This window comes from Pyrus communis, chromosome 4 (assembly GCF_963583255.1).
Source record: "Pyrus communis chromosome 4, drPyrComm1.1, whole genome shotgun sequence".
Classification (NCBI taxonomy): Eukaryota; Viridiplantae; Streptophyta; class Magnoliopsida; order Rosales; family Rosaceae; genus Pyrus; species Pyrus communis.
The window spans coordinates 823266-848326 of record NC_084806.1 but is presented as its reverse complement, the minus strand read 5'-3'; the positions used below and the strand labels follow the sequence as shown (position 1 = coordinate 848326).

General features: G+C 38.2%; 6 protein-coding genes across 9 annotated transcripts; 3 read left to right on the top strand and 3 right to left on the bottom strand.

Annotated features, from left to right (window-relative positions):
• Positions 1-68: 68 nt before the first annotated feature.
• On the top strand, positions 69-4301 carry LOC137731707 (IAA-alanine resistance protein 1). The gene is made up of 11 exons (XM_068470894.1): positions 69-788; positions 1193-1276; positions 1386-1435; positions 1704-1755; positions 2086-2199; positions 2486-2760; positions 2963-3112; positions 3212-3319; positions 3495-3596; positions 3720-3764; positions 3871-4301. Exons 1-11 carry the CDS (start codon positions 452-454, stop codon positions 4024-4026), a joined length of 1473 nt encoding a protein of 490 aa, XP_068326995.1. The 5' UTR covers positions 69-451; the 3' UTR covers positions 4027-4301.
• A 140-nt stretch (positions 4302-4441) lies between these two features.
• On the bottom strand, positions 4442-6048 carry LOC137731708 (uncharacterized). Of its 2 annotated transcripts, XM_068470895.1 has the most exons (3): positions 5659-6048; positions 5282-5488; positions 4442-4852 (listed from the first exon to the last, which is right to left on the bottom strand). In XM_068470895.1, exons 1-3 carry the CDS (start codon positions 5980-5982, stop codon positions 4559-4561), a joined length of 825 nt encoding a protein of 274 aa, XP_068326996.1. In that variant the 5' UTR covers positions 5983-6048; the 3' UTR covers positions 4442-4558. The 2 variants fall into 2 exon arrangements, with proteins under 2 accessions (XP_068326996.1, XP_068326997.1); XM_068470896.1 differs by having other exon boundaries at positions 5282-5667.
• A 1175-nt stretch (positions 6049-7223) lies between these two features.
• Positions 7224-8874, top strand: LOC137733006 (putative clathrin assembly protein At1g25240). Its single transcript, XM_068472233.1, has one exon. The coding sequence runs from the start codon at positions 7322-7324 to the stop codon at positions 8591-8593; it is 1272 nt and encodes a 423-aa protein (XP_068328334.1). The 5' UTR covers positions 7224-7321; the 3' UTR covers positions 8594-8874.
• A 2216-nt stretch (positions 8875-11090) lies between these two features.
• On the bottom strand, positions 11091-13154 carry LOC137731377 (protein BASIC PENTACYSTEINE2-like). Of its 3 annotated transcripts, none has more exons than XM_068470487.1 (2): positions 13010-13154; positions 11091-12204 (listed from the first exon to the last, which is right to left on the bottom strand). In XM_068470487.1, the coding sequence occupies exon 2, from the start codon at positions 12197-12199 to the stop codon at positions 11360-11362; it is 840 nt and encodes a 279-aa protein (XP_068326588.1). In that variant the 5' UTR covers positions 12200-12204; positions 13010-13154; the 3' UTR covers positions 11091-11359. The 3 variants fall into 3 exon arrangements, with proteins under 3 accessions (XP_068326588.1, XP_068326589.1, XP_068326587.1); XM_068470488.1 differs by lacking the exon at positions 13010-13154 and adding an exon at positions 12289-12987; XM_068470486.1 differs by lacking the exon at positions 13010-13154 and having other exon boundaries at positions 11091-12987.
• Positions 13155-16460: 3306 nt separating this feature from the next.
• Positions 16461-18907, top strand: LOC137731192 (PHD finger protein MALE STERILITY 1). Its single transcript, XM_068470294.1, has 3 exons — positions 16461-16773; positions 16978-17305; positions 17446-18907. Exons 1-3 carry the CDS (start codon positions 16461-16463, stop codon positions 18878-18880), a joined length of 2076 nt encoding a protein of 691 aa, XP_068326395.1. The 3' UTR covers positions 18881-18907.
• Positions 18908-20985: 2078 nt separating this feature from the next.
• Positions 20986-24657, bottom strand: LOC137731646 (alpha-galactosidase 1-like). Its single transcript, XM_068470817.1, has 15 exons — positions 24413-24657; positions 23394-23452; positions 23250-23306; positions 23125-23159; positions 22946-23049; positions 22736-22811; positions 22576-22634; positions 22389-22454; positions 22206-22289; positions 22055-22119; positions 21865-21947; positions 21676-21766; positions 21516-21565; positions 21282-21422; positions 20986-21162 (listed from the first exon to the last, which is right to left on the bottom strand). The coding sequence occupies exons 1-15, from the start codon at positions 24583-24585 to the stop codon at positions 21070-21072; spliced, it is 1236 nt and encodes a 411-aa protein (XP_068326918.1). The 5' UTR covers positions 24586-24657; the 3' UTR covers positions 20986-21069.
• Positions 24658-25061: the final 404 nt, after the last annotated feature.

Genomic DNA, 25061 nt, shown 5'->3' with positions numbered 1-25061 from the left:
AAGGGACATAACAGTAAATTTCGAAGAACTCGTTAGCCTTAGCATTTCTCAAACTCAAATCTGTCATAAAGTAGTGGAAGAGAGAGAGAGAGAGAGTGGAGTGAGAGAAAGCCGACCGCGCTGTCAGAGTCTCTCTAGGGGATTCCGAGAACAAAAATAAAAGAAAAAGAAAATAAAAAATCCGAAAAAGGAAAGAGAGAGAGAGAGAGAGAGAGAGAGAGAGTCGGGGATGGATGCGGTGACATTCGGTATTATAGTCGGCATAATCATCCTCTTTTTCGTTTCAGTTATTGTTATGACCATCGAAGGCACTTGCAAGCGCCGTCCTTCTTCTTAAACCCTCCCTCCCGACGGACGGGCTTCAACTACTCCGCCAACCACCGACCTTAAATTCGATATTTACAATAAAACCCCCATCTTAACCGACAAGATTATTGGGGTTTCTCAGAAAATGGCGCTTTGTAAGAAAGGTTTGGTCTTGGTTGCTCTTGCTTTGGTTGTTGGGCTCTGTTCGGATCTGAGTTTTGTTTCTGGGTTCCTTGCATCTGCCGCTCCCGAGCCTCACACTCACCACCAGGGTTGCAGTCATGCGCACCACGACCACCATGACCACGGCCACAGTCACGGCAGCCTCCACGGCCACGACGAGGAGGATGATAGATTACTGCCGAGATCGAAGCTTCCCGAGGAATTGGCCGAGGAAGAGGACATGAAGTTGTACGGATTTGAATTTCACGATCATGGTCACGATCACGAGCATTTTGGTGCTCTGCAGCTCTCAGTTGCTGGTATTTTTCCTAATTTTTTTGGGTTTTATTCAGAATTGTGCATAATTTGTTGCTAAGTATGTGGATTGAACAAATGGAAAATTTGAAGAAGCCAGTGGTGGTGGTGAGTGCAAAAGCTGGGAAATTTTTGCTTTGGTATTGATACAGATTGTTAAAGCACAATGCTTGTTTGGTTTGAAATCTTCTTTGGCAGTCGAAAGTGCGAATTGTGTTGCTGAATAACTGTTATACAAGTCTCACTCTTTTTAACCCTTGTTTTATTTTGTTCCACCTTCGATTGTGCGATGTTTTTCGCTTCACATAAAGTTCCGATACTTTCTATTACTTATGCATTGTTGTGTCACACGAAATGAACTGATCTAAGATGCGTGAGCTGGAACTGTATTCCTCTTCATCGTTTGTAGGTCTCTGGATTCATTCCTTGGGGTGCTCGCTTTTGGTGAGCATGGCCTCCCTTATCTGCCTGATTATCTTGCCAGTGATGTTCGGTAAGTGACTCAATTGTAAGTTACATAATCTTTTTATTGACGTTGGCGATGACTTTTGCTTCAAGAAGCCTGTGCCAATGACTAGGACTGAATTTATTGCTTATTGCAGTACAGGGGAAACCATCCAAGGCAGTTGTTGATTCGTTGGCTGTATTTGGGGTCAGATTCTTCTGACCTGTTTATCTAGTTTTTAAATCTAATCAAATTGTATATGGTTTGCATCTCTTTAGTACCAATTTGTTATGTATACTCTAAGTATGCCTCGATAATTTTACGGAACTTCTACCATTGGAGTAGCTCTTGAATTGAAATTAAATAGTATCTCTAAGTCAATGCCTAGCCTGGTTTAAGTATCCTATAATATAGATTGTTGGAGCATGTGGATGGGAACTTTAACTTCATAATTTAATTTGTACTTCACTTGCAGGCTGGAGCAATGTTGGGGGATGCTTTTCTTCATCAATTACCGCATGCTTTTGGTAAGACAATAATCGGAGACTAGTTTATGATGCCTGCATTGATTTGCAGCTTTTAGTTCATCTTTACACACTGTACAAATCTATTCCCATATAATCTTTTGCCACCTAATCTAATCTGATGTTTTAAGGATTTGGTTATGTCATAAGTTCTTATATCTTAATTTATGAAGAGCATATAACGATCCAAAGCTTTAAATTATTATGATGTGTGTAAGTGAACTCTTCAATTTCCTTAATCGAAAATGTATAATTTCTTAATAAATGATAATGTGTAAGATGCTTGTCTTTTATATTTATTAGCAGTTGAACTGGAATCTTATATAATTGCAGGAGGAGGGCACTCTGACTCACATGACCACCATGAAGGCCATTCCCATTCTCATTCGCATGAGCATTCACATTCGCATTCTTTGGAAGATCTTTCAGTAGGATTATCTGTCCTGGGTTAGTTCTGATCTATGTTCTGCATGCTGTCATAACCATCCTTTGTGCCTGCATGATTTGTATTTGTGTGGGTGTTTGAGGGCAGGTACATGTGATGTATGTTTCTGTGTGCTTGAATGTTTCTACTTGCACATCACTTCTTCCATATGACTGTAGGCTGTAACCCCTTCCTTCGTTTTCTGGTGTTTTTGGTTTCTTTGAGCTTGTTATTTAACCCGATCATTGTTAATGTCCTTGCTGATTGGGTTTTAGTTGAATTTTAATTGTACTACATTGGTTGTTGCAGCGGGAATTGTATTATTTCTTCTGGTAGAAAAGACAGTGAGGTATGTTGAGGAAAACTCTGGAGGAACTAATTCATGGAGTCATGGTCATCATCACCATCATCATAAGAACAGCAAGAAACTGAAGGATGATAATGATTCTCACGATGACTTGCATTCAGAATCTTCCAATGGAAAAGATGGAAGGAAGCTGAAGACATCTGACGGAGAAGTGGCACCTGATGGTTTAAATGATTCTTTGATCGAAAATACTCAACAGGACTCTCATATTCGTAAGGTAAGCAGTTAATTGGCTTATTGGTTTTTCAGAGTGTGTGTTCATCTTCATTTAATGTTGGCCATAGACTTGACATCTGCTGGCTTATATGCATCTTGAATGAATCTTACTTATATCTGATTTCTGCACCCAAGCTAATTTTGTTGATCACATTTTAAATACTAGACTGCAATTTAAGTATTGCCATATTTACATCACGCAGAGAAACATTAGGACTGGTGGGAGTGATGATAAACAAGATGTAGATCCTGCAAATGATTCCACTTCTGAGGCCAAGTCCGCAAAAGGGGAAACTACTCAATCACCCTCAAATCTTGTGTTTGGCTATCTCAATCTCTTCTCGGATGGTGTTGTATGTGGCTTCTTGTTTGCAATCAAGCTTGTATTTCTTTAAACAAAATGCGGTTCATGATAGAGATTATTTACTGAAAGATTTGTATTGCCACTGCAGCACAATTTTACAGATGGGATGGCTTTAGGGAGTGCGTTCCTGCTTCATGGATCCGTTGGTGGGTGGTCTAGAACTCTATTCTTGCTTGCGCATGAGATTCCCCAAGAGGTTTGAGTTCTCTCTGTTGTTCGTTAACATGTAATGGTCTGCATTTTAACCATCAACATCTTCCTATGCCAAAGAGGCAGTCTTGATAGCTGGCTGGCTAAACAGTCTCATTTAATCAGTCTTCTTGTTGTTTTAGTTCTTGGGAGGTTTATAGCTTCGTTTACCTTTGTTTCAGGTCGGTGATTTTGGTATTCTCGTAAGGTCTGGTTTCAGCGTATCTAAAGCTCTGCTCTTCAACTTTCTCTCAGCACTTGTGGCACTACTTGGAACCGCAATGGTAAAGTATTGTCTTTATTGGTTCACCAAAAAAAAGAAAGTATTGTCTTTGTTGTAGGGTTATTCCATTTTAGTTAGTATCTTTGATAATTGAAACTAGAGTAATCCGTTGCTATTGATGCAGGCTCTGATTTTGGGACAGAATGCAGGACAGTCATCTTTGATTGAGGTGACAAGAGTCTAGCCCGAGAATGTTCTGCATTAAACATTCGGTTCATATTCGGCTTGCATGATCGGAATTAAACATCTTTTTACTTTGTTGAATCTCTTTTCAGGGCTTTACAGCTGGTGGATTTATATACATTGCTGTTGCTGGAGTGCTTGCTGAAATGAACAGCAACGGCAGCTCATCGTTGAAAAGCACGGCTGTTCAATTAACTGCATTGATACTTGGCATGGGAGTTGCACTATGTATATCACTTTTTGAATGAAAGTTTGTTCAGAAACCGGAGCGCGACTATCCAAATGTACTTCACAGGTATCAGTGTTTTGCAGCTGCTAATTGTGAAATGAATTTGGAAAAGGGACGGGAAGATGTAGAAAAGATGAACGTGGTTAACCTTGCCGCGATATTATACTGGGAACTCTCCGTGGGAGACGGTGAACTTGCTTTTTTTCCTCCCCTGTTTCTTCATATCTGTTTCTTTTCAGATACTACTATATCAAGGACCTGATTTTTAAAATGAAAATGATCATATTCTATGCCTTTTCCTTTGACACAGGAAACTGATTTCCGCAATCTCTTTCCTCTGCCTGCACACCTTCTGTTTTGTTCGGTCTTCGGATTGAATAAACAAAAAAAAATCAACAGACAAAAATAAAGAGTCTTCGAGGAAGGTGAGCTAGTGTGCGGAAATCAGTTTCCATTAAAATAAGTGAGAAACACTAGAAGCAACAATATATGTGATCAAGAGGTACATCTTCTCGTGACTGAATGATAACCAAAACTGGGTTTGATTTCATTCAAGAGTCGAACTTGTCGAACTGCTGGAGCATTTGAAAGACGGTAATGCTCTGAGTTGGGAGAGAAGGAAGAGGTGGCATTCTCCGTAGAGGTGATATCATATGGTCGCCGCGGGTGAGAGTGTGGTGGTGCCTCTTACGCACCGGTCGAGCAGGAGGCGGCGTTTCCACTGCCACTACCGTCTGATCCGTTAACCCTTGATTGCTATAAGCTGCTGCAGCCGCAGATGATGCTTCTGTTCTTTTACGCATGCTACTGCTCTCTGAAAACCTTTTCTCCTCCTTTCCTCCTTCCTGTAAATGCATTTTACATGAGACAAAATCAATCTGCATATATAACACTGCCAGAGGTTAAATACATGCCTCAACTTTTTACTTTTTATTGTATAGAAATTCCATTCAGTTCATGTATTCGAGCAACAAAATAACATCAAGATCTACACAAAAACAAAAACATAATAAGAAAAAGGAATTAATCAGATGAAAAAACGTCTTTTTTCTTTTTTTTTCGAGACTATATATTCTAACGGGTGGACGATTTTAGCTTGTCACACAATGACAAAGTGTAATAAGTAAGTTTTGAAGTTGTCATTCAAGTGAGTTTTGAACTCATCGTTCAAGTGGGTTGAACCCAAAATTTCTTGCTAGATTGTATTATTCAAGACGAGAAAACGTTCATGATATTTTACATATAAGATGAAATTGATCGAATTACTTTCTCACATTAATGACAGAAGAGTCGGGCATTGGGCATTTGACAGGGCGATCTTCATCCGGTGGCTCGAGAGGATGTTCTACCGGCCAAAACTCGAAGTCGACTTCAACCTGCATATGATGATGATGATGATTGTGAACATCCATGCACCCGCTGCTGCTGCGCTGGTTCTCCCTCGTTTCATATAAAAGTGGAGCTTTGCCTTCCTCTCCGTCCTAATTAAAAAACCATGTCAATGAGTACTACTCCAGGAAAGGATAAAAAAGGAGGTGATTTCCGCACACTAAACAAGTCTGCGCAGAAAGAGAAAATGAGTGCGGACTGCGGATCAAAATCATTTCCCATGGAAAAGTGTGTGTGTGAGAGAGAGAAAAAGAGGACTTACAAAATCATCCCCACTTGAAAACCCCATAGAGATGTTGTTCATAGCAGTGTTGTTGCATGCCAGAAGCTGAGAAGATCTTAGAGAGAGAGAGAGAGAGAGAGAGAGAGAGAGAGAGAGGAGAAGCAATGAAGAGAAAGCTGAAAGTATGAAAAGTAGGAGGAGTAAGAGAGGTGGCGGTGTGGGATGATTTGCACAGTGGAATGAAGATTCCCACCATTTTCGTCTTTTTTGGATTTCCTGAACTACTTTAGTTGAACCCTTTTTTTTCTTTTCTTTATTGGGTTTGGGACCTGCCCTTAATTGCAGCTCCCTTTCTCTTTTCATCTCCCTTTCACTTTGTTGCTTTTAGGGACATTTTCTACTGTAGTAGCTCTCTGCAGAACTTAAGCAGCTAGCCAGGAAATGCATGAGAGATACAGATGAGGCTGTACAGTAGTTGGAGGAAAGAAAAACTAAAATCAGTTCAAAAAAAAAGGACTCATACTCACACTCACACTTACATTGACACGGACCAAAAGTTTAAGATATCTTTTTTTTGTAGGTGCTCAATTAATTTGTTGGGTTACCTGCATTTTACATCTTAAGATTTTGGGGTCATCATTATGCACGTGGGTTTTAAATTATACCAATATATACCACATTAGCACTTAACGTCTAATTAGACCGTGAAATTGACGAAGATGTTAAATTGGTACAATTAAAAAACGTGATTTAAAATGCAAAAATCTAAACCTCGTAGCTCATTTCGCAAATAACTCAAATCTTGTGGTGTAAAATGCAGTTAACCCTAATTTGTTCATTCAACGCAAATTGCAATACATTATGCAGTCCCCTCCACAAAACACAGACTGTATCTACAACGTGATCGTTAGAAGACTTTGTTCTCATCTACTACTTTCCATCATAGTTTGTCACATGCATGTGCATAATCCTACCATTTGTTGACTTACATAAATATTATTGAATTTTTAAGCTCAAGCTACTCATCAAAGACATTTAAACAAACAAAACTGATCACATTGAAGACTACCTTTTTAATACATATAGATCTCACAAGTAATGATTTCTTTAACCTGTATCAGAGAGGTGGTCATAATCGGTACGTCTAAATAGCATTATTATAAGCGAGTTTGTCTAGCATACGGATTGAGAGATCTGTAGTCGTTAAATCCTTAATTATTGAATCCTTGACTAATGATCTAACCGTTATAAGTGGCCATTCTAAAATATTTAATTCCAGTCATTCATCATCATCATGGTTCATATCATGGTGAAGCCCCTCTGGCCTATTGGGGTGTGTGTGTGTGTGTAGTATATTGTTTTCTCTTGAAAATAGAAGCGCGTTAATTAACGTGTGAGAAGCATAGCCTACCTTTGAAACAAGTCCAATAATCACAAAACAAAACTCAACAAAAAAATCACTTAAAAAGGATGTTCCCGATTTACCCACCTCCCAAATATAGCCATAGGCTGTCCAAATCCTCCCATCCCCAAATGTCCAAATTGGAAAATTGAAAAAACCAAAAACAATGTAATTAGAGTGCTAAAACAAGGGAAAGGAGGGTTTGCATGAGAAGGTGCTGGTGACCAATTAGAATTAGAGAGAGAGAGAGAGAGAGAGAGAGAGAGAGAGAGAGAGGGGAGATCTAGAGAGAGGGGGGAAATGAAACTGTGGAAAAAGGCTGCCGGGCTAATCAAAGACCGGAACAGCATCTGGGTGGCCGTCATCTCACGGCGGACGTCGCTCCGCAACCCTGATTTGGAGGCCATCATCATCAAAGCCACCAGCCACGACGAGACCACCGTCGATTATAAGAATTTCCACAGGGTGTACCAATGGGTCCGAACCTCTCCGCTCTACCTCAAGCCCCTCCTTTACGCCCTATCCACGCGCATGGAGAAAACTCGCTCTTGGGTCGTCGCCCTCAAAGGCCTAATGCTCATGCACGGCATTTTCTGCTGCAAAATCCCCTCCGTCCAAAAGATCGGGCGTCTGCCGTTCGACCTCTCCAACTTCTGCGACAAACATTCTAAGCCCAGCAAAACGTGGGCCTACGACGCGTTTGTTCGCGCGTATTTTAAGTACTTGGACCAGAGATCCGCGTTTTTGAGCACGTTGGTGAAGAAGAAGAACAGAAAATCCGATCAGGAGGAGCCGCCTCTCCTGGAGGAGCTCGGGCGGTTGCAAAAGTGGCAGTCGTTGCTTGATATGCTCCTCGAGATCAAGCCCGAAGCGATCAGTCCGCATCGCACTAATAATCACACATACAATAACAACAAGGTTTATCTTATTTCCGAAGCAATGATATGTTTACTGACGGAGATCTTCGACGTGTACAGCAGAGTCTGCAAAGGGATTGCCGGAGCGCTGTTGAGGATTTACGCATCGCCAGGCAAACAGGAGGCGCAGATGGCGCTCGGGGTTGTTCAGAAGGCGGCGGTTCAAGGGGAGGAGCTCTCTGTATACCTCGAATACTGTATGGATATGGGCATCCTCAGCACGGCGGATTGTCCTAAAGTCGAACAGATTCCGGAAGAGGACATCAGAGACCTGGAACGGATAATCAACCAAGGGTCGAAAATGGAGGAAAGCTTCGTGGAATGCGATCGGATGGCAGCGGCTCAGAAAGAGGAGGACAATAAGGCGATCGTGGCCATACAGAAACCGACGTCGAAGAAATCCAAGACGATAATTACGGACAAATGGGAGGTGTTTGAAGAGGATTTAATCAGCTGGGTGAGCGCAGATACATCAGGTTTCTCGGATGTGAGCGGATACAGCTACAATACTACGACCAATAGTGCTATCGGGGTCGGGGTACAAGGACAATATAGAAACCCCTTTGCGCCGTCGTCTAAAAATATAATACCGTATCATCATCCTGTACATGCTGCACATAACCACCAAGTTCTTCCAGATTTGATTAGTTTCTGACTAGAATTATTGTTGTTCTTGTTGTTGGTTAAAAACGTTGGAAAGAGTTTGATTAATTCCCTTGTTCCCGTGCGCAGCTTAATTCATCAAACATGTTCTCCCAATTTTTGTGGATCTTATATCCTTCCCCCTTGAGCCTTACTGTTGTAGATTAATTTTTTGAGCTTGATTTCTTCGTGATTCTTTTTTTTTGTTTTACTTGTTAATCATCATATTAATTTGATGAATTGAGATTATGTATGTGCAAGTATGCCATCTGTGAATTATTAACTGGAATATGTAGGAACTATAGTCTATATATTATACTAATTTCTTCTGGTGTTGTTATTATATTTAGAAGTTGGTCGAAATGATGAAGATACAAATCCCAATTGTTGAATCATTGACGATATTTTGAGATTTTGTCGAATATACGATTTGTAGTCTCGTCGATATTGATCGATACTCGGACCAACCACCATAGCCACCGCTCCAATGTTCAAGTTCAGAGCCTGCACTGCTCTAGCTGGGACCAAATCGAATTAAATATTGAGTCCAAATTAATGCTTCTGAAGAACACTGCCCACATCGGAAAAAAAACAGAGCCAACAAAATTTTATATCCTTCGACATCACAACCGCCAGCACCCAGGAAACCCAGAAGGTCCTACAAAAACTTAATGAGATGACCAACCACCTGCAATGGTAGGGATGGTTTTGCTTGAGATGTAAAATAAAATTGTTCTGAAGTAAAAAAATGGAGAGGTCAGGCGGAAAGTGGACCTTGCTTCTTGACAAATTAATGCGACTCACAATTTTGTATTCTCAAGGTAATCAGTGAATAATGAATATAAATATATTATATAATACTTTAATATTATATATTATTCGGTTCTGATTCAGGTATAAATATGGATTTGGGATCCCTATAACTATATCCAAAATCATAGTCGAATAATATTCTCATACCCAAAATTTATCCTAAATTTCATACTCAGATCTAACCTATTCAGACTCTTATTTACAATTATCGAGTTTAACAATTAGAATTGTCATCTAGAAAGAAGAGAGAGGTGAAGGACCGAAGAAGCCACGGGGAGTAGATGGAATTTGTGTATTTGCTTTTCCTATGTTTTGACCAAAATACTTTCCTTTCTGCCACATCGACGCCACATAAGCAATCTTTACGCCAGTCAGCAAATTTACAGACCAGACAGAAAAGACAACGTGGAGCAAAAATCGAGTTTTAAGAAGTTAAATAGCGGAATTTGAGTTTTCTAGGGAGAAAGTGGGATAAACATTCATTGAATTTGAAATGCACACTCGCTATTTTAGCAACACGAAACGTCAAGAAAAGTTTCGAGCCGTTGCCTGTGCTTTTGGCTCAGTTCATGGCCAGTAATCTTTCCTGTCTAAACAAAACATCTACACCGTCACTGTGACGTTAATTGCCACCAGATTTCATAATGTTTGCACCTTAATCCCTTCACTTTCGTTATTGACCACCACATTTGTATACGCTGAACCTCCAAAGTCCAGCTTCAAGTACAACGCAGAAGTGTCACGCAGAGACACTTCATACATGTCCTGATCTCACATAAACTCATCTCATTGACATCACTCCAAAAAGATTTGGGAGGTGTGGGCATCATTGTGAGAGATGACGCAGGGATCTTTGTGGCGCCGGCCTGTCGGAACTTTCAGAATGTCTCATCCCCTCTCCACGCAGAAGCCTTGGCATCCAGGGGGTGTGTGGTTTGGGCGGCGATAAGGGGTTTTAAAAATCTAGTAATCAAAGGTGATTGTCTTCAGATTGTGAGAGCGCTAGCAGATCCTTCCTCTAACTGTTCATCCATCGGCCAGTTAGTGGAGGATACAAAGGCTTTTCTTCCGAAGATTTGTGTTCCATGTTCATCGCCAAGCAAACACAGTTGCCCATCAACTAATTCGGTTCAGCTTGTCTATTGGCTCCCCTGCGAATGGCTACCAAGTCCACCTAACTTCATTTTGGATATTCTAGTTGAGGATTGCTTTTCAATGGTCTCTCCATCTACTTGTAATCTTTTGATGTACTACCTCAACTAGGTTCCGCAGGACAACAGTACTATCGATGAACCTCTGATCGAACTCTCAGTTTCCTCCGTATGGCAATCGTCAATGTTAGAAACCAAAGTAAAAGACATGGAAGACACACAGCAACGTCCACGTATTAGACTCTAAATCCCTTTCCTAAACCTGTCACTTCTCTAGTTCCAATTTGTCTCATACAAAACTATCCTCTCTGACCGAAAACATACACGATGTATGAGCACAACGCTTGAAACACACAAATATTGAAACTTATCAAACTAGGCACAACCAAGAGTATAAAAACTAAAAAGCGATAGAGATATGGAACAAAGTAGTTATAAGCCAGAGATGCAATTCACATTGAACACTATACTTTTGACAACAACAGATTAATAAGGAAAATAAGAGCATTCAGTGCCAAATATTGCGAACATTAGATTAAATGGAGATTGAATCCTAACCAAAAACAATTCAATAAATAACAACTCATCCACATAATCCTGGTGGCCAGAAAAGTCAGCCCTTAACAGAAGCCGAAAGGAAAAAATTAACAAAAAGAACAATTCCAAATTTTAAGAACAAGTATCATCCATCCTGACTGAAAATTAAATGACTACAAAGTATCTGAAAGATCTCTGCAAAAGGCCACATAAATATATACAGATGAAATAGACCAAATGCAATGTAAGTCCCATTAATGGTTACCAACGTAGTAACTCTACCTGAGAGTGACGAACTTGTTGGTACCATGTTTTGCCCAGTGAGACCTTAGATCAATTGGGTTAGCAAAATTATAACCTTCAGCTGCAAGCTTCTCCAACACCTTCTTGAAAGCACCCTGACTCATTTTTCTTCCAGCTATTCTTGCCCCGCGTCGCTTGGTACTCATTGGCAGAGGATACATAGATACATTTGTGGTGCAACAAGCAGATTGCCAACCACCACACCCCCACCTATAACACTGTTGTGGAGCTCCAGTGCACGAGCAGACAGGAATTGGAATACCAGAGATATCCATATTAATCCCATTTATCACAACGTCCAAACTCTTCTTTGCTGGCTTCACACGAGGAACTGAAGGATTGGCATTATCCTTAGGCTTCCTGGGCTTTTTCACTTTTGGGGCTTTTGGTGCACCCCCACCCTGTCTTTTCTTTGAGGTGCCACCTTCCTTAGGGACAACTGGCTCTTCCATCCTACCCACCCGCTCATCCCTTGATGCTTCCGGTGGCTGTAAGATCTGCAAGGAATGAGCTCCTGAAGTTTCCGGAAGAACAGCAGCATAGTTAGGATTGGCAGGCATCATATTGAGAAATTTATCTCGCTGGTTTACCCAACTCTCCCTCATATAGTTCATTGGAAGCTGAGTGTCTGATACAACACAATCCCGAGGGTGATAGGCTCCATTGGCACTAACCATGACTGCAGGATCGCGCCCAGGGGCAAAAGGTTTAATGTCGCGCTCTGCCATGCTTGACATGAGCTGCAGGCTAAGATGACCTTTAAAAGATGGCTCATAGTAACCCCAATTGCGCATGTTCAATGCATCATCATCCATGAGAGCTACAGATTCAGCAAGACAAACAAACATCGTTTAGTCTCGCATAGGCCCTCTAATGAAAGTCTTTGAACAACATTAAAACTTACCACCGTATAGCCCTCCGAGGCCAGAGAAATCGAAAACAACAGCATAGCAATAATACAAAAACACATACAAATAGAGAAAGAAAGCATATAGCTCAATCCAATCACAAATGAGGACCTATGAGGCAAAATTATAAACAATATCATCTGCCAAATATTGGATCTTCTCATTAAATTAAAGATTAAGCAATTTTTTGATAGCTGAGAACAAGAAGGAAATTACAAAGTTACAAATCTTATTGATCTTTCCTAATCCCCATACTTTCAGATCTAAAAGAACAAAAATTTAAACTGCAAACATGCAATTGGTAATGAGTATGCACATATTTTCATCCAATGGCTTAGTTCTAAAAAAGCGAAATCCCTCCAATCCGAATCAATAAACATGCGAATCCCAGGATAAAAAATTCTGTGCATTTCATACACTTTCTCAGCAACCAAACAGAACCCAAGTAAACAGACCAACACCCAGATCTGAATTTCCATCCAAAATCAAACACAACAAATTAGGGTTTCCTAATCTGAGAAATTGGGATCTGAGATCTGGGCATAATAAGGAGAAAAAATAACAAATTCATAATAAAGTTTGAAGCTTTCAAATAAATAAATATGCATAAGAATGTAAATGGCAGGTTAATAGTATAAGGACCCATATATTCAAATTTTAGAAAGAGAAAGAGAGACAGTGAGAGAGGAGCAAGGAGAGAGGAGAGAGAAAACTTACTTGGGTGGGTGTAAACGGCTCTTTAGGGTTTTGCCCTTCTGGAGAGAGAGAGGGAAGAGAGAGGAGAGAGGAGAGAGAAACCTGAGAGAGAAGGAGAGAGAGAAACTTCTGAGATAGAGATAGGAGAGAGGAGAGAGAAAGCCCTAAAAATGAGAAAGAGATGGACAAAAAGAAAGATAACCTAAAAATGGGGGTATCTATCAAACTTGTAAGTTATAGCTGTCACTTTAAAATAAGTAAAAATCCAAAGGCCCCTCCATGGATAAATTAATTAATTAAATTTGATATATCTTATGCTTTTTCTTCTTCTTGTTTTTTTTGGGTAAAAAATATGATGTAATTATGTTGAATTGAACAGTCGAAGTTGAATCGGAAAAAAATAAAATATAAAATATAAAAATTTAACGAAAAGCCTATGGTACTGTTCACTTTAACGAAAAACCACATTTTTACACAAAAAGTCAAACCTGTTACTATTCACTTTACCCTTTATTTTTTCCTTCTCGTTAAAACTCAAAGTTTTCAAGCCTTTTTCATTAGTTTTCCTAAAAAAAAAAATCAGTAAATTTGCTTTGTGACAATAAACCTCCTTTTTTTTTTTTTTTTTTTTTTGAGAATGATACAATTTTTGTTGATAAATAATAAGTTACACCTAATTGAGGAACAAAAACCTTAGCCCTTATAACACAAATGCAACAAAAAAGAATACATAAAAAAAAAGGGACATACATTTTACCCTTCTAGAAACAAAAACAAGAATAATACAAAGAAAATAGGGGGACATGAAACCTAGCCTCTCTAAAACCAAACCTAAAGGTCTAAACCTGCAAAACAAGTTGAATAACACCAAAAAGTTAGGAAAACAACAAGAAAGTGAGACACACCTGGATGCTGAGATGCACATTAATTTGAGAAGCGGTAGCCAAACAAGTCAACGTAGTCTAAAAACAAAGCAGCAATCATGTCATGTTAAAGATGGAGAAGACAAACCCATGTTAGCAAAATTGTTCGCAACAAGATTTCCTTCCCGATATATGTGAGATGCATAGAAAATCATTTTCCAAGTGCAATCTAAACAAATAGATCATTGCGTACGAAGAGGTCAAGGAGGATCAAAATTAGACGATTGAAGAGCAGAAATAACACTACAACTATTACTTTCTAACCAAAGACAATGTTAATCTCACTGATATGCGAACTCTATACCAATAATAATTGCTGAGAATTCTAAAAAAAAAAAAAAAAGGTTGTGATGACCAATTCATTGAGAGAAACCTTCAAGAAAACGACCATAGCAATTCTTGAAAGCTCTTTCACAAGTAGCAGGATCAGGATTTCCTTTAGACAAACTATATGTATTAAGCTTAATCTGAGGAAACCAAAGAGGAGACCAAAGTACAAGAAGAATACTAGGTGCCTTGCGAGGTATAGGTCGGTTCCGCAAAGAAGAAATATTTCAAGTGTCAAAACCCTGAGAGTAACAACGTGTATTTGTAATTAAGCGAAGACATTGTAGTGATTGGGTGTAGGAGAACGTTGAATTATGTTCTAGGCCTACAGGGCACACCCTACAAACTACGAGTAGATGACAAAATATTTTTGAATCTAACAAAATAATAATTGAGGCTTTTAAAATTATATATTTAAAAAATTCAAACTTTATTTTGGTACATCCATAGCTTTGGAACGTTGACATACATATGGAAAAAGTTTGATGGAAACTCAAATCAAGAAAAAGTTGGGTGTGGAAACTAATTACCTACTCTAATGTAAGATTTATCTAGAATCGGAGGAGTCGTGAGTTAGAAAAAACACTTGGTTTGTTTAATATTTGCTTACCAAGGATGAGATCATCAAAAAATGGTATGAGATTATTGATAATGTGTGATCCATTTTTTAAAATTTTATTTCGATGTGTTAGTAAAGACAAAAAAATAAAATAAAATCCAGACTGTTACCAATTTACATCATAATCATCATTAGTATGTAAATGTACTCGAATGTGTTAATTAAGTGTAAATTTGTACTTATCATCTATTTGTATCATCTATCTAATACAGGTAGGCCCGCCAACGTTTGTGAGTTCCATCTTGATTAGAGAATTGATATAAATATATGGTAAGAGTAAGATTTTTGGTTAACTAATCAAGTCATTTCTTTTTGTATGTTGTATGCAAAGATTGAATTAGATTTTGAATCAAATATATATTTTATATTTTATACATAGCAACATTGTTCTAAACAATTTAATTAAACTTAGATCTGCACTACCCCAATTTGTTTAGAACTTATCAAATTGTTTTAAATTTATAGACATATTTTTCTCCTAAATAGTATAAAATTATAAATAATAAGATGATGCAAATGACTCTTTACCATATTGGTGAAAAGGAGTTGAACTATTGCATGACGATGTGGGTTTGAACTGGCTAATCTTACATCTAATCTAACAAAATCTATTGTTTGATAAACAAAATAAAAATTAATAAGATGATGAAAATTCCTATTAAAAAGAAGGAAAAAATTAGGCCTAAAAACTTAAGCTAAAATGAAGGCCCAAAACCACACAAGACCAAACTCCAAATATGATTGGGCCTGAACAACCCTGAAGACAATGATTACGAGAAGCTGAACTCAAAGCACCTTGATAACATCTTTGTTGATGTAGGTCTAACCGGCATGCCTTGTCAAATGTTGCCTAGCTATTCAAACTATGGAAATCAATCAAAGTTCTGTCATGCATGTTTTCAAGTAACGGAAAAGAAACGGGCATCTCTCTTGCGATAAATTACAGGCGTTGAAAACAATAAATCACATGATGTATTATTGTACATATTATAATAATTGTGAGCAATATAATTTAACTGAAATAATAACATCACGTGATTGAAGCTGAAGTATACCGAAAAAAGCCTATAAATTAGTTAAAAATTTATAATTGCCCCAAGAAGGGTAGTTGGGCAAGAAATTTTGCGTTTATGTTTTGGCCATATCCCTACTTCTAAGAAATATATATTTACATATATAATATATATCAATTACATGCATAAATCCCAGGTGAGCGTAGAAAATGGCGGAACATAAAGTCATACACCAATGGTGAAACACTATGCATTGTCAAAAGCATGCTTCCTATAATTTACTCCAAACCTCCTTTTCTTCCATATGTTGCCGCGACAGAATTGGCAACCCTAATTTTGAAAATATATCATGCAGATAAGCTGATGAAAGGGCTCTTTTGGGTTGCTCCATTCCCCAATTTTATTTCCAGGCACAAATCTTGTGCATCATCTAGCTGCAGTATATCTAAACTAGTTTAATTACTTCCTTAAACGATCAATGACCTCCTAATAATATGTTAATGAGATTGTTTGATCATGCTTCTTCTTCGTTTTCATATATACATGCCTATATAATCTTCCTTTGTTGCCTAATCCCGATTAACACATTAATGGCGTCCCATTTGGACTTGAGTCAGTTAAGTGGGTGCAAGAAGAGGAAGAGAGGTGAGAGGGTATTTAGGTTCAGGAGTTTTGGCGAAAACGGGTACCCGGTAGTGTTGGTAGGATCGTCATTTAGGGAAAATGTTAAGTCTCTCCTTGCATATGGGCATGTTGAGGGTAACCTAGCTGGCCATGGCATGCAATGCTGGTCGTTTCAGCTCCAAGTTCATCGCCATGCTCCTGGCCATGTCGTGCTATTTGTCATCGAAGAACCTATCGAGGCATCGCTCAATCACCAGTGCAAGCAATGTCAATACGTTGGTAAATTTTCAATTACTCCCCCCATCTCTAAGTTTATTTTCATTTCTAATTTGAAAATACAAACTGCTATTTGAACCGTATTTACTGATACTTGAGGTCTTTCGTGTGCTAATAAAGGCCATGTATACATAATGAATTTGCTTAAAATCACAGATACGTTCTAGCTATATGACGACTAATTTCGATTATATATACATAGCTCAGGCTGGGGGCAGCATATGGTATGCAATAAGAAGTATCATTTTGTGTTGCCTTCCTCGGACACAATGGTGGCAACTTGCTGGAATGGCAAAGGTGGCAACGCCTCCGATGGAGGCCGCCTATTACTGAACCCCACGACAACAAATAGTCGTAATGAGGATAAGTCGTCGAATAATTTAGTGGAATTAGAGGGTCATATGATGCATGGTGTCTTTCACTCCAACGGTTTCGGGCATTTGCTGTGTGTCAACGGGGTGGAAACCGGTTACGACTTGGCTGGTCACCAGATCCTCGACTTTTGGGATCGCTTATGCACCGGATTGCGTGTAAGGTAATATGAAGTGAAGTCAAAACTATATATGCGCTAATAGTTTGCTAAGGAAATTTGTGATAAACGTATTTTCATTATACAAAATAGTTTTATAACAAAATCTCATGCATGAAACAGTTTATTACATCTGTTTGATATAGGAAAGTGAGTTTGAATGATGTGTCACATAAAAGAGGGATGGAGTTGAGGCTAATCCACGGAGTAGCATACAGCGAGCCATGGTTTGGTCGTTGGGGTTACAAATTTGGCCGTGGAACATTTTGTGTCACGCAACAAATGTACCAAAAAGCCATTGAAGCTCTACAAGGCATGCCCTTATGCTTGCTCATTCACCATCTCGGCACATCCAACCATGAAATCGCTCTCATCTTCTCAAGGTATCACACATTGTCCGACAATTCTTTGGTCACTCTTGGCGACCTTTTCCATTTCATGCTAGAGCTCAAGTCACGATTGCCACCCACAGATCATCAAAATCCTTTTATTGATCCAATCTATAACCCGGGAATGCTGATGGAAACGAATTGTAGATGGTCTTCGAAAAGAGTTGAGATGGCGACTCGGGTGATTGTTGAGGCTTTGAAGAGGGCTCAGTTTAGGTGGGTATCTAGACAAGAAGTTAGGGATGCCGCCCGTGCCTATGTAGGCGACACAGGGTTGCTAGATTTTGTGTTGAAGTCACTAGGAAACCACATTGTAGGAAATTACTTAGTTCGTCGCACGTTGAATCCAGTGACTAAAGTTCTTGAGTACTGCTTAGAAGACATCTCCAATCATGCTTCCCCTAATCATCGGGACGGTTTGCTCATGCACAGTCCGAAGGCGAAGGCTGCCTGGTACAAGCTTTCGAAGTTTCGGTTAATGAAGGATATGTTCTACATGTACAAGTACGTTCTCAAGGACCAGAAGATGAGCAATGCCGGGATATTTTCGGCCATACCGATGGCTGTACGGATCATTCTCAATTCCAAGTACCTCGTGAAGGATTACTGCAGCGAGGTGGTGCCTATGAAAGTTGAATATTTAAGCATGGATGGAGAATCAAACATCTACTGCACAATAACACTAAAAAACAATTCCGAAGAAGATGACGAGGATAATAGTAAGAGTATTAGAAACAACAACAATGCAATAATATTGCAACCCTACGAGTGTGTGACGTTAAAAAACAATGCTACATTTGATGATTTGAAGCAAGAAGTGGAGAGGAATTTCAAGGAGATCTACTGGGGGCTGAGGGGATTTGTGGTGGACTCAATTGCAAATCTCAACAATGCGAAGGGGACAGATTTGGTTTTTGGCATGGTTGAGGTGGGTCAAAAGATTGTGCTCGAGGGTAGGAGTAGCAAAAGGATGGGTGGAGTTAGTGAGATGTATGAATGTGGAGCAGTTTACTATGTCGTGGACTGTCCCTGTGGAGCTAAGGAAGACGATGGGGAAAGAATGGTGTCGTGTGACATTTGTGAAGTTAGGCAGCATACGCTTTGTGTTCGAATTCCGGACAGCGAACAAGTTCCTCACATATTTCTCTGCAATCGATGTGAAAGAGAAATCATACTTTTGCCTTCTCCATAGAATCATCCTCTACAATTTGTATGCGATTCTAAGTTATCGGACTTTTGCTATGACCAATTGGTCCACCTCAAACCCTACTATCCTTGAATATGTTTAAACTCATTTTCTGATGTAAAGAGACATATGAATGAAATGAATAAAAATATTTTTATTTACTTTCCTTGTTTAATTTCCTGCAATTATTCTTTGTAACTTCCTGCATTTCCCTCAAATCCGATGTCTGATCCCATCAAATTTGTGGTGATTTAATTTTATGTATGTGATTAATTTATATCTTTTTTCTTTTAGAAGATGTTCATGTAGTCTACATTGAATAGGATCGAAATTGATCGAGAATAACGACACAGATCAGTCGAGTAAATTGAAGTATATGTTAATTGCAGAAAGATTCATCATTTGAGCTTCTTCTTATGTTTTCCTCTTTTGTTCAATTTGTGTATAAACGCATTTCATCATTCATCGCCTTGGAGAAAATATTCAGTAAAGCTACCGCACTATGGAAAGGATAAGAACCACAGGCGACGTGGTGGGACAGAATAAAAGGGGATTGGGCGGTTCAGGCGTGAAGACAGATGAGTTACATGATCCAGATGACCATACTAAAGTCTTACTAATTAGTTGTTGTCTTTTTTTTTTTTGGAGTGCACTATATTTTTATATTAAGGAGGGGAGAAGTTCAGCTAAGTCATGGGAAGCTTAATTTAGTATCAAATTCGTCATTCACGAGATTCGAACATAAGATCTCTTACTAAGAGAAATACCACTAGACCGTAACAGGATGCTCTTTGAATTTTTTTGGTGAGGATTCGAAGAATTTGTTAATAGTGTCTATTCATCGTACATTATGCGGTGAGCTTTTGTTAGGTACTGTTTACCTTTAATTTTAAATAAAAATATTTAAAATAATTTTTAACTGTACGATTTACGATGAACGGATTAATAATTTTCGCAATTCTCACCAAAAAAATCGGGACAGGATCCGGATTCATTAAATTAGGATTGTGGACCTCAAAGTTAAGCTTTTTCTGTTCCGGCCTTGGGCCCCATCACCCACTAAACAAGAACCTCCATTAAATTAGTATTGTGGACCTCAAAAACACTGGTACGTCTTACTGATTAATCATTGTATCGAAATAGTAATTACGAGCATATTATTGTATCGAAATAGTAATTACGAGCATATTAAAGAGTAGAAACTTGTTGAAGAGGATCCTCGACACCAAATATATGTTTGTTGTTGATCCCTTAGTATATTGGTTGTTACAATATCATTTGTTTTTACTTGTTACTTGTTATTTTGCCGGAATTTTCGTACTCATTATAAGATTTTATATACTTACTTTTTATAATTATTACATTTGCAAACAAATTTTTTAATTTGCAAGAAAATATTATTTGGTAAATACGAGGTATCCACAAATGAGAGGATATTTGAGACCACATAAAGGTGAAAAATATCATCTTCCTGAAGTTTCGTAGGAATACCCAACTAACGGATCATAAAGAGGTATTCAACCACATGTATTTTTCTCTTAGGAGTATCATTGAAAGGACATTTAGGGTATTGGAAGAAAAAATGGGCAATTTTAAGGGACATAGGGAGACATTCTGAACGTGAGCGCCATTTTCATGACCCCAATGACTTTTGTGAAGAGAGTGATAGTAATGATAATGAAACACACCAGAATTATTAAGCTGAAAGATCACATAAAATAGAAGCATTAAGGAGTAGCATAGCCGGAAGTTTGATGAATGCGACTATTTTGTATTAAACAACTTTTGGATTGTTATTCTATTTGAAGTATATATCAGTTGGTTGATGATAGTTCTAAGTGCAACAACAATGTTGTGCTAAAGAATCCTAGATATTTAGTTTAAAATATTCCAATATTTTGAGTAATTTGTCGTACTAATTAATATTTGAGATGAGTTTAAATAAAATATAAATATTTTTTTCAAATATATAATTGACCATTATTTGCCAATTAAAATAATACACATCTAATATTATGCCATTTTACCCAATTACAGTTGTTTTATATTAAAGTTTACCAAACGCTATAACAATGTTTTTCTTTTTGCTAGAAGCACTTTTACAATTATAGTTTATCAAACACATTACTGCTTTATTTTATGAAGTATTGCAGAAACAGTTTTTTTCAAAGCACAACAATACCAAACTAGGCTACCTAGCCCACCGGCTTCAGAACATACATTTTACATGCATGAGAGTCCAGCGTGGCTGTCAAGTTTCCAACAAATCGTGCCTTCAATGTCTTGTGCTGCAAGACAGCAAGCAAGATATCAGTAAGTTTCTCTCACAAATTACAATACAGCTAAATACAAAAAGTAGCAAGAACTGAGAAAGAACAGATGATTGATTATACAAGGATTATTGTACCTCCCAGAGGTCTCTTGCTTCAACAACACTGTTTGCGGGGATCCCAATGTCGTCCCAGTGAGCTGTGAACGAAACTCGCTTACGGCTTCGGTTGACAAGGAGTAAAGCTACTCTGTATCCTGAGAGGGGCCCTGCCCAAACCTGTTCGTTCAAATTTCAGAGTTACACTTAAAACAATGACAGAATTCTTTCGTATATGTATCACAAGAGATTTGATGGCATTTTCATTTTTACCTCACGATTCCCTTGTAATCTGACCTTTTTAGCTTGAACACCGAGTGGATCTGTTACGGTTAACCATCACAAAAATCGCAATTCCAAGTTGTATTTGTGCAAACTTGATCGTTCAGTCATTAGGAAGGTAAGTTGGTGTGCATCTAAAGCTTGTAGTTACCTTGGTTTACGGAGATAACCTCTTTATTTGCAATGATCTCCATGGTCTCTTTCGTGATATTCCCCACGTTGCAACCGAGAAGAAGGGGAGCCTGCAGCACAGTTCATGGGTAGTGTAACCAAACAGATGACCTAAAATTGCAGATTTCATATAAGGAAGAGCATCTAGCAAATTAAACGTTTATCGTACCTTAGAAATGGCCCACATGCTAAAATGGACTATATATTCATTTTTTGTCATTCCTCCATTCCCCACTTCTAACATGTCGGGATCTGTTCAAATTTTCAGCAGATAAATAAGATTAATCTCTTAGTGAAACATCAACACTCGAAATGAATGGACATGTAAAACCCTTCCATTAGCCGAAATGAATATTCACCATTCCAGCCACCAGGTCTGGCAAATTCAGCATAAACTTCATTCATGTCTGCTCTAGAGACCATACTGCCAAGCAAAACGCCAGAAAAAGGTATCATGTGAGACCCCAAAAACATGAGACCAAGTTGAGAGCTAACGGAAGCACTTTCTACCTTTCCCATGTATCAGAAATGTCACCAGTAGTTCTCCAGCTATTTCCTACATTAGCACCCCATGTAGCAGGGTGCATTTCTCCCCTAAAAGACGAAATAGAACAAAAAATTAAAAAAATTAGGCCTATTACTAAGAAAAACAAAATACATGGTTTTTTTAGTTTAAGCAAACATGACCGTTACCATTCACAAAGCGAATAGAATATGGGACGACCTGCTTTCATCAGAGCTCGGGTCATTACAGGGAACCTAAAAGAAGAGATGAAATATTTACAGAAACGTGATCCTTTGGAGACCTTACCCCGGGAAAATTAAGTGCAGGCAGAAACCACTTTGTGCGGTAACATCATAGATATTCGAGGTATTTTACCTAACAGTTGGCTTGGATTCATCGTTATAACAGTTATCATACTTCAAGTAATCAATTCCCTGCAAAGAAAGTGCATGAGCATTTCAAGACTCTGTGACAACATATAATCAATAGAGATGTTATAACCCCTTTTGATTAAGTTACAACATGTATATCGTACCCAAGCAGCAAATGTTTTGGCATCTTGTTCTTCGTGGCCAAGTGAACCAGGCATGGTTTTGCTGCAAGTGAAATACCTGCAAAGTACAAGTGAATGTACAATTTGTTTAGCTGTAATTTAGGTATATATCGACATTCAAGAGCAACTATACATAATACATGCAGCATATATTTGTACTGGGATGGAGCGTATGAGAGTTAGTCGTGTTACCCTGCATCTGCGTAAATTCCTAGCTTAAGACCCTTGCTGTGAACATAATCCGCAAGAGCTTTAATGCCTGATGGAAATGTTGCTTTATTTGGCGCTAGATTGCCCTGCGTATGAAATCTCATGCATGTTCAGTACTTTTACAGCCGAGCTTGTTTGTGATTAAAAATAGAAACAAATACCTCGTGGTCACGAGAAATTTCGGCCCAGCAATCATCTATAGATACAAATAGCATGAGCTTTTATTAAAATTGGTACAAAGCTACCGGAAAAAACGAAACGACAGAAAAGAAAAGAAGAAGAATACCTATGTTAACATAGGTATATCCAAGTTTAGAGAGACCGGTGGAAACCAGTGCATCGGCTGTCAAACCAACCAGAGAAATTAAGCAAGCTTTGGAAACAAAACATGGCTTTGATGATTAGGGATAAGTTAAGTTGCTCGAGTTACCGGTTGCTTTGATGACTTTCTCATCGATTTTGCAGTGGAAGTGATTCCAACTGTTCCACCTAATTTAGCAAAAAAGAAAATAAGGAGCTGACTAATCATTTAATCTTAATCGCACAAGCTGGCAAGTAAAAGGGCGACCCCGAATTAGGGCCATTTCTGATATTTTGAAGCTAATTTAATAAAAAGATTCTTCTTATTTAAAAAAAAAAAATTGACAATATGTTCTTACAAAACTCAACAATCAATATTCAAATCTAAATGAAATCAGCATCTCACTATTACTAATTAAATAATCTTTAATTGTAATGAAATCATGATTTATGGTTCATCCATGAAAAAATAAAGCACGACTGACAAAGATATACGAAAATACGATTGTATTTGTGGAAGCAAGTAGTACACAAGTTAATTTTTTTATTACTAAAGAAAAATGGAAGAAAGTAATAGACAAGTTTTTTTATTGATAGAGAAAAGAGGAAGTTAACATATTAAGTTTAAGTGGAAGCTCCACTTAATCAATTATAATATAGATAACATCATATGATATTGCTAAAAAAAATCATTCAGTTAAAAACATTTTTATTAGAAAATTTACTCATATGTAATATATAGGCAGAACAAAAATTTTGGGACCCTTATGAATTTGGAACCTTGTATCACTGCACCTTTTGCACACTCCCAACGCCACCTCTGCTCCAAACCAATAAAGTTCCTTGCTTTGAGAGGATTAGGGAATGTCTATCATATATTTGAATAAAATTGCATTTGTGGGTTGCGGCACGTGTTGATATATATAATATTAGGAATTTGAACGCAAACGGTCTCATGTTATAATATCATAGATTCATACATGCTCCAAGCGTGTAAAAACAGCAGAAGAAAATAAATGGCTTCCCATTTCAAAAGTTCGCTGAAATGTATATATTTTAGAATCTGATCTGACTGGCTGTGGGTGACCATCGATCAAAGGAGGCAAAAAATATACACTGTATGTAGTTTGTAAAAAAGTAAAATTCTACCCCATGGGAGGAGTGAGTCCAAGTCCGTTGGCAAGCAGATTTCGTCTGAGTTGCGAAGAAGCTGCTGCAGCTGAAGCTGAAGAAGCAGAGGACACACCCATTGCCATTATCAACAACATCACAATCAGCGTTACTAGTGCAGCATTATCACGATCACCACCATCCTTCTCCATATTGGCTCTCACTCCTCTGCTGTTGATTTACTTGACCAGACTCCTTTGCTACTAATACTACTCCCTACTCTCTCTCTCTCTAGTCTTAAGTTAATATGTAAACTAGATTTTTTTTACAAAGACTAGAGGCTAGTAAAGATGTGTGGCTATTATGCAAAGCCCAACTTGGCGGGCAGTAGAAAAGTCCGCAAAATCATGACTAATATATGTGTGGTGTTGTGTAACCAAGTAAGGAGTGCGTGAGAATCTGCTCTAAAGTTTGCCTCTAGAAGCTTGGGAGAGTCTACTTTACATTTAATTTTTTCAATAAATTGTAAGAGACTTGTTGAATACTTAAATTTAAATGAGCACACATTATATGCTTATTTCTCATGTTTTCATTATATTTCAATACTTCATAATATATATGTTATTCTATTTTGTAGTTTATGATGAAATTATATATATTTTATGTGTAAACAGACACTTATTTACAT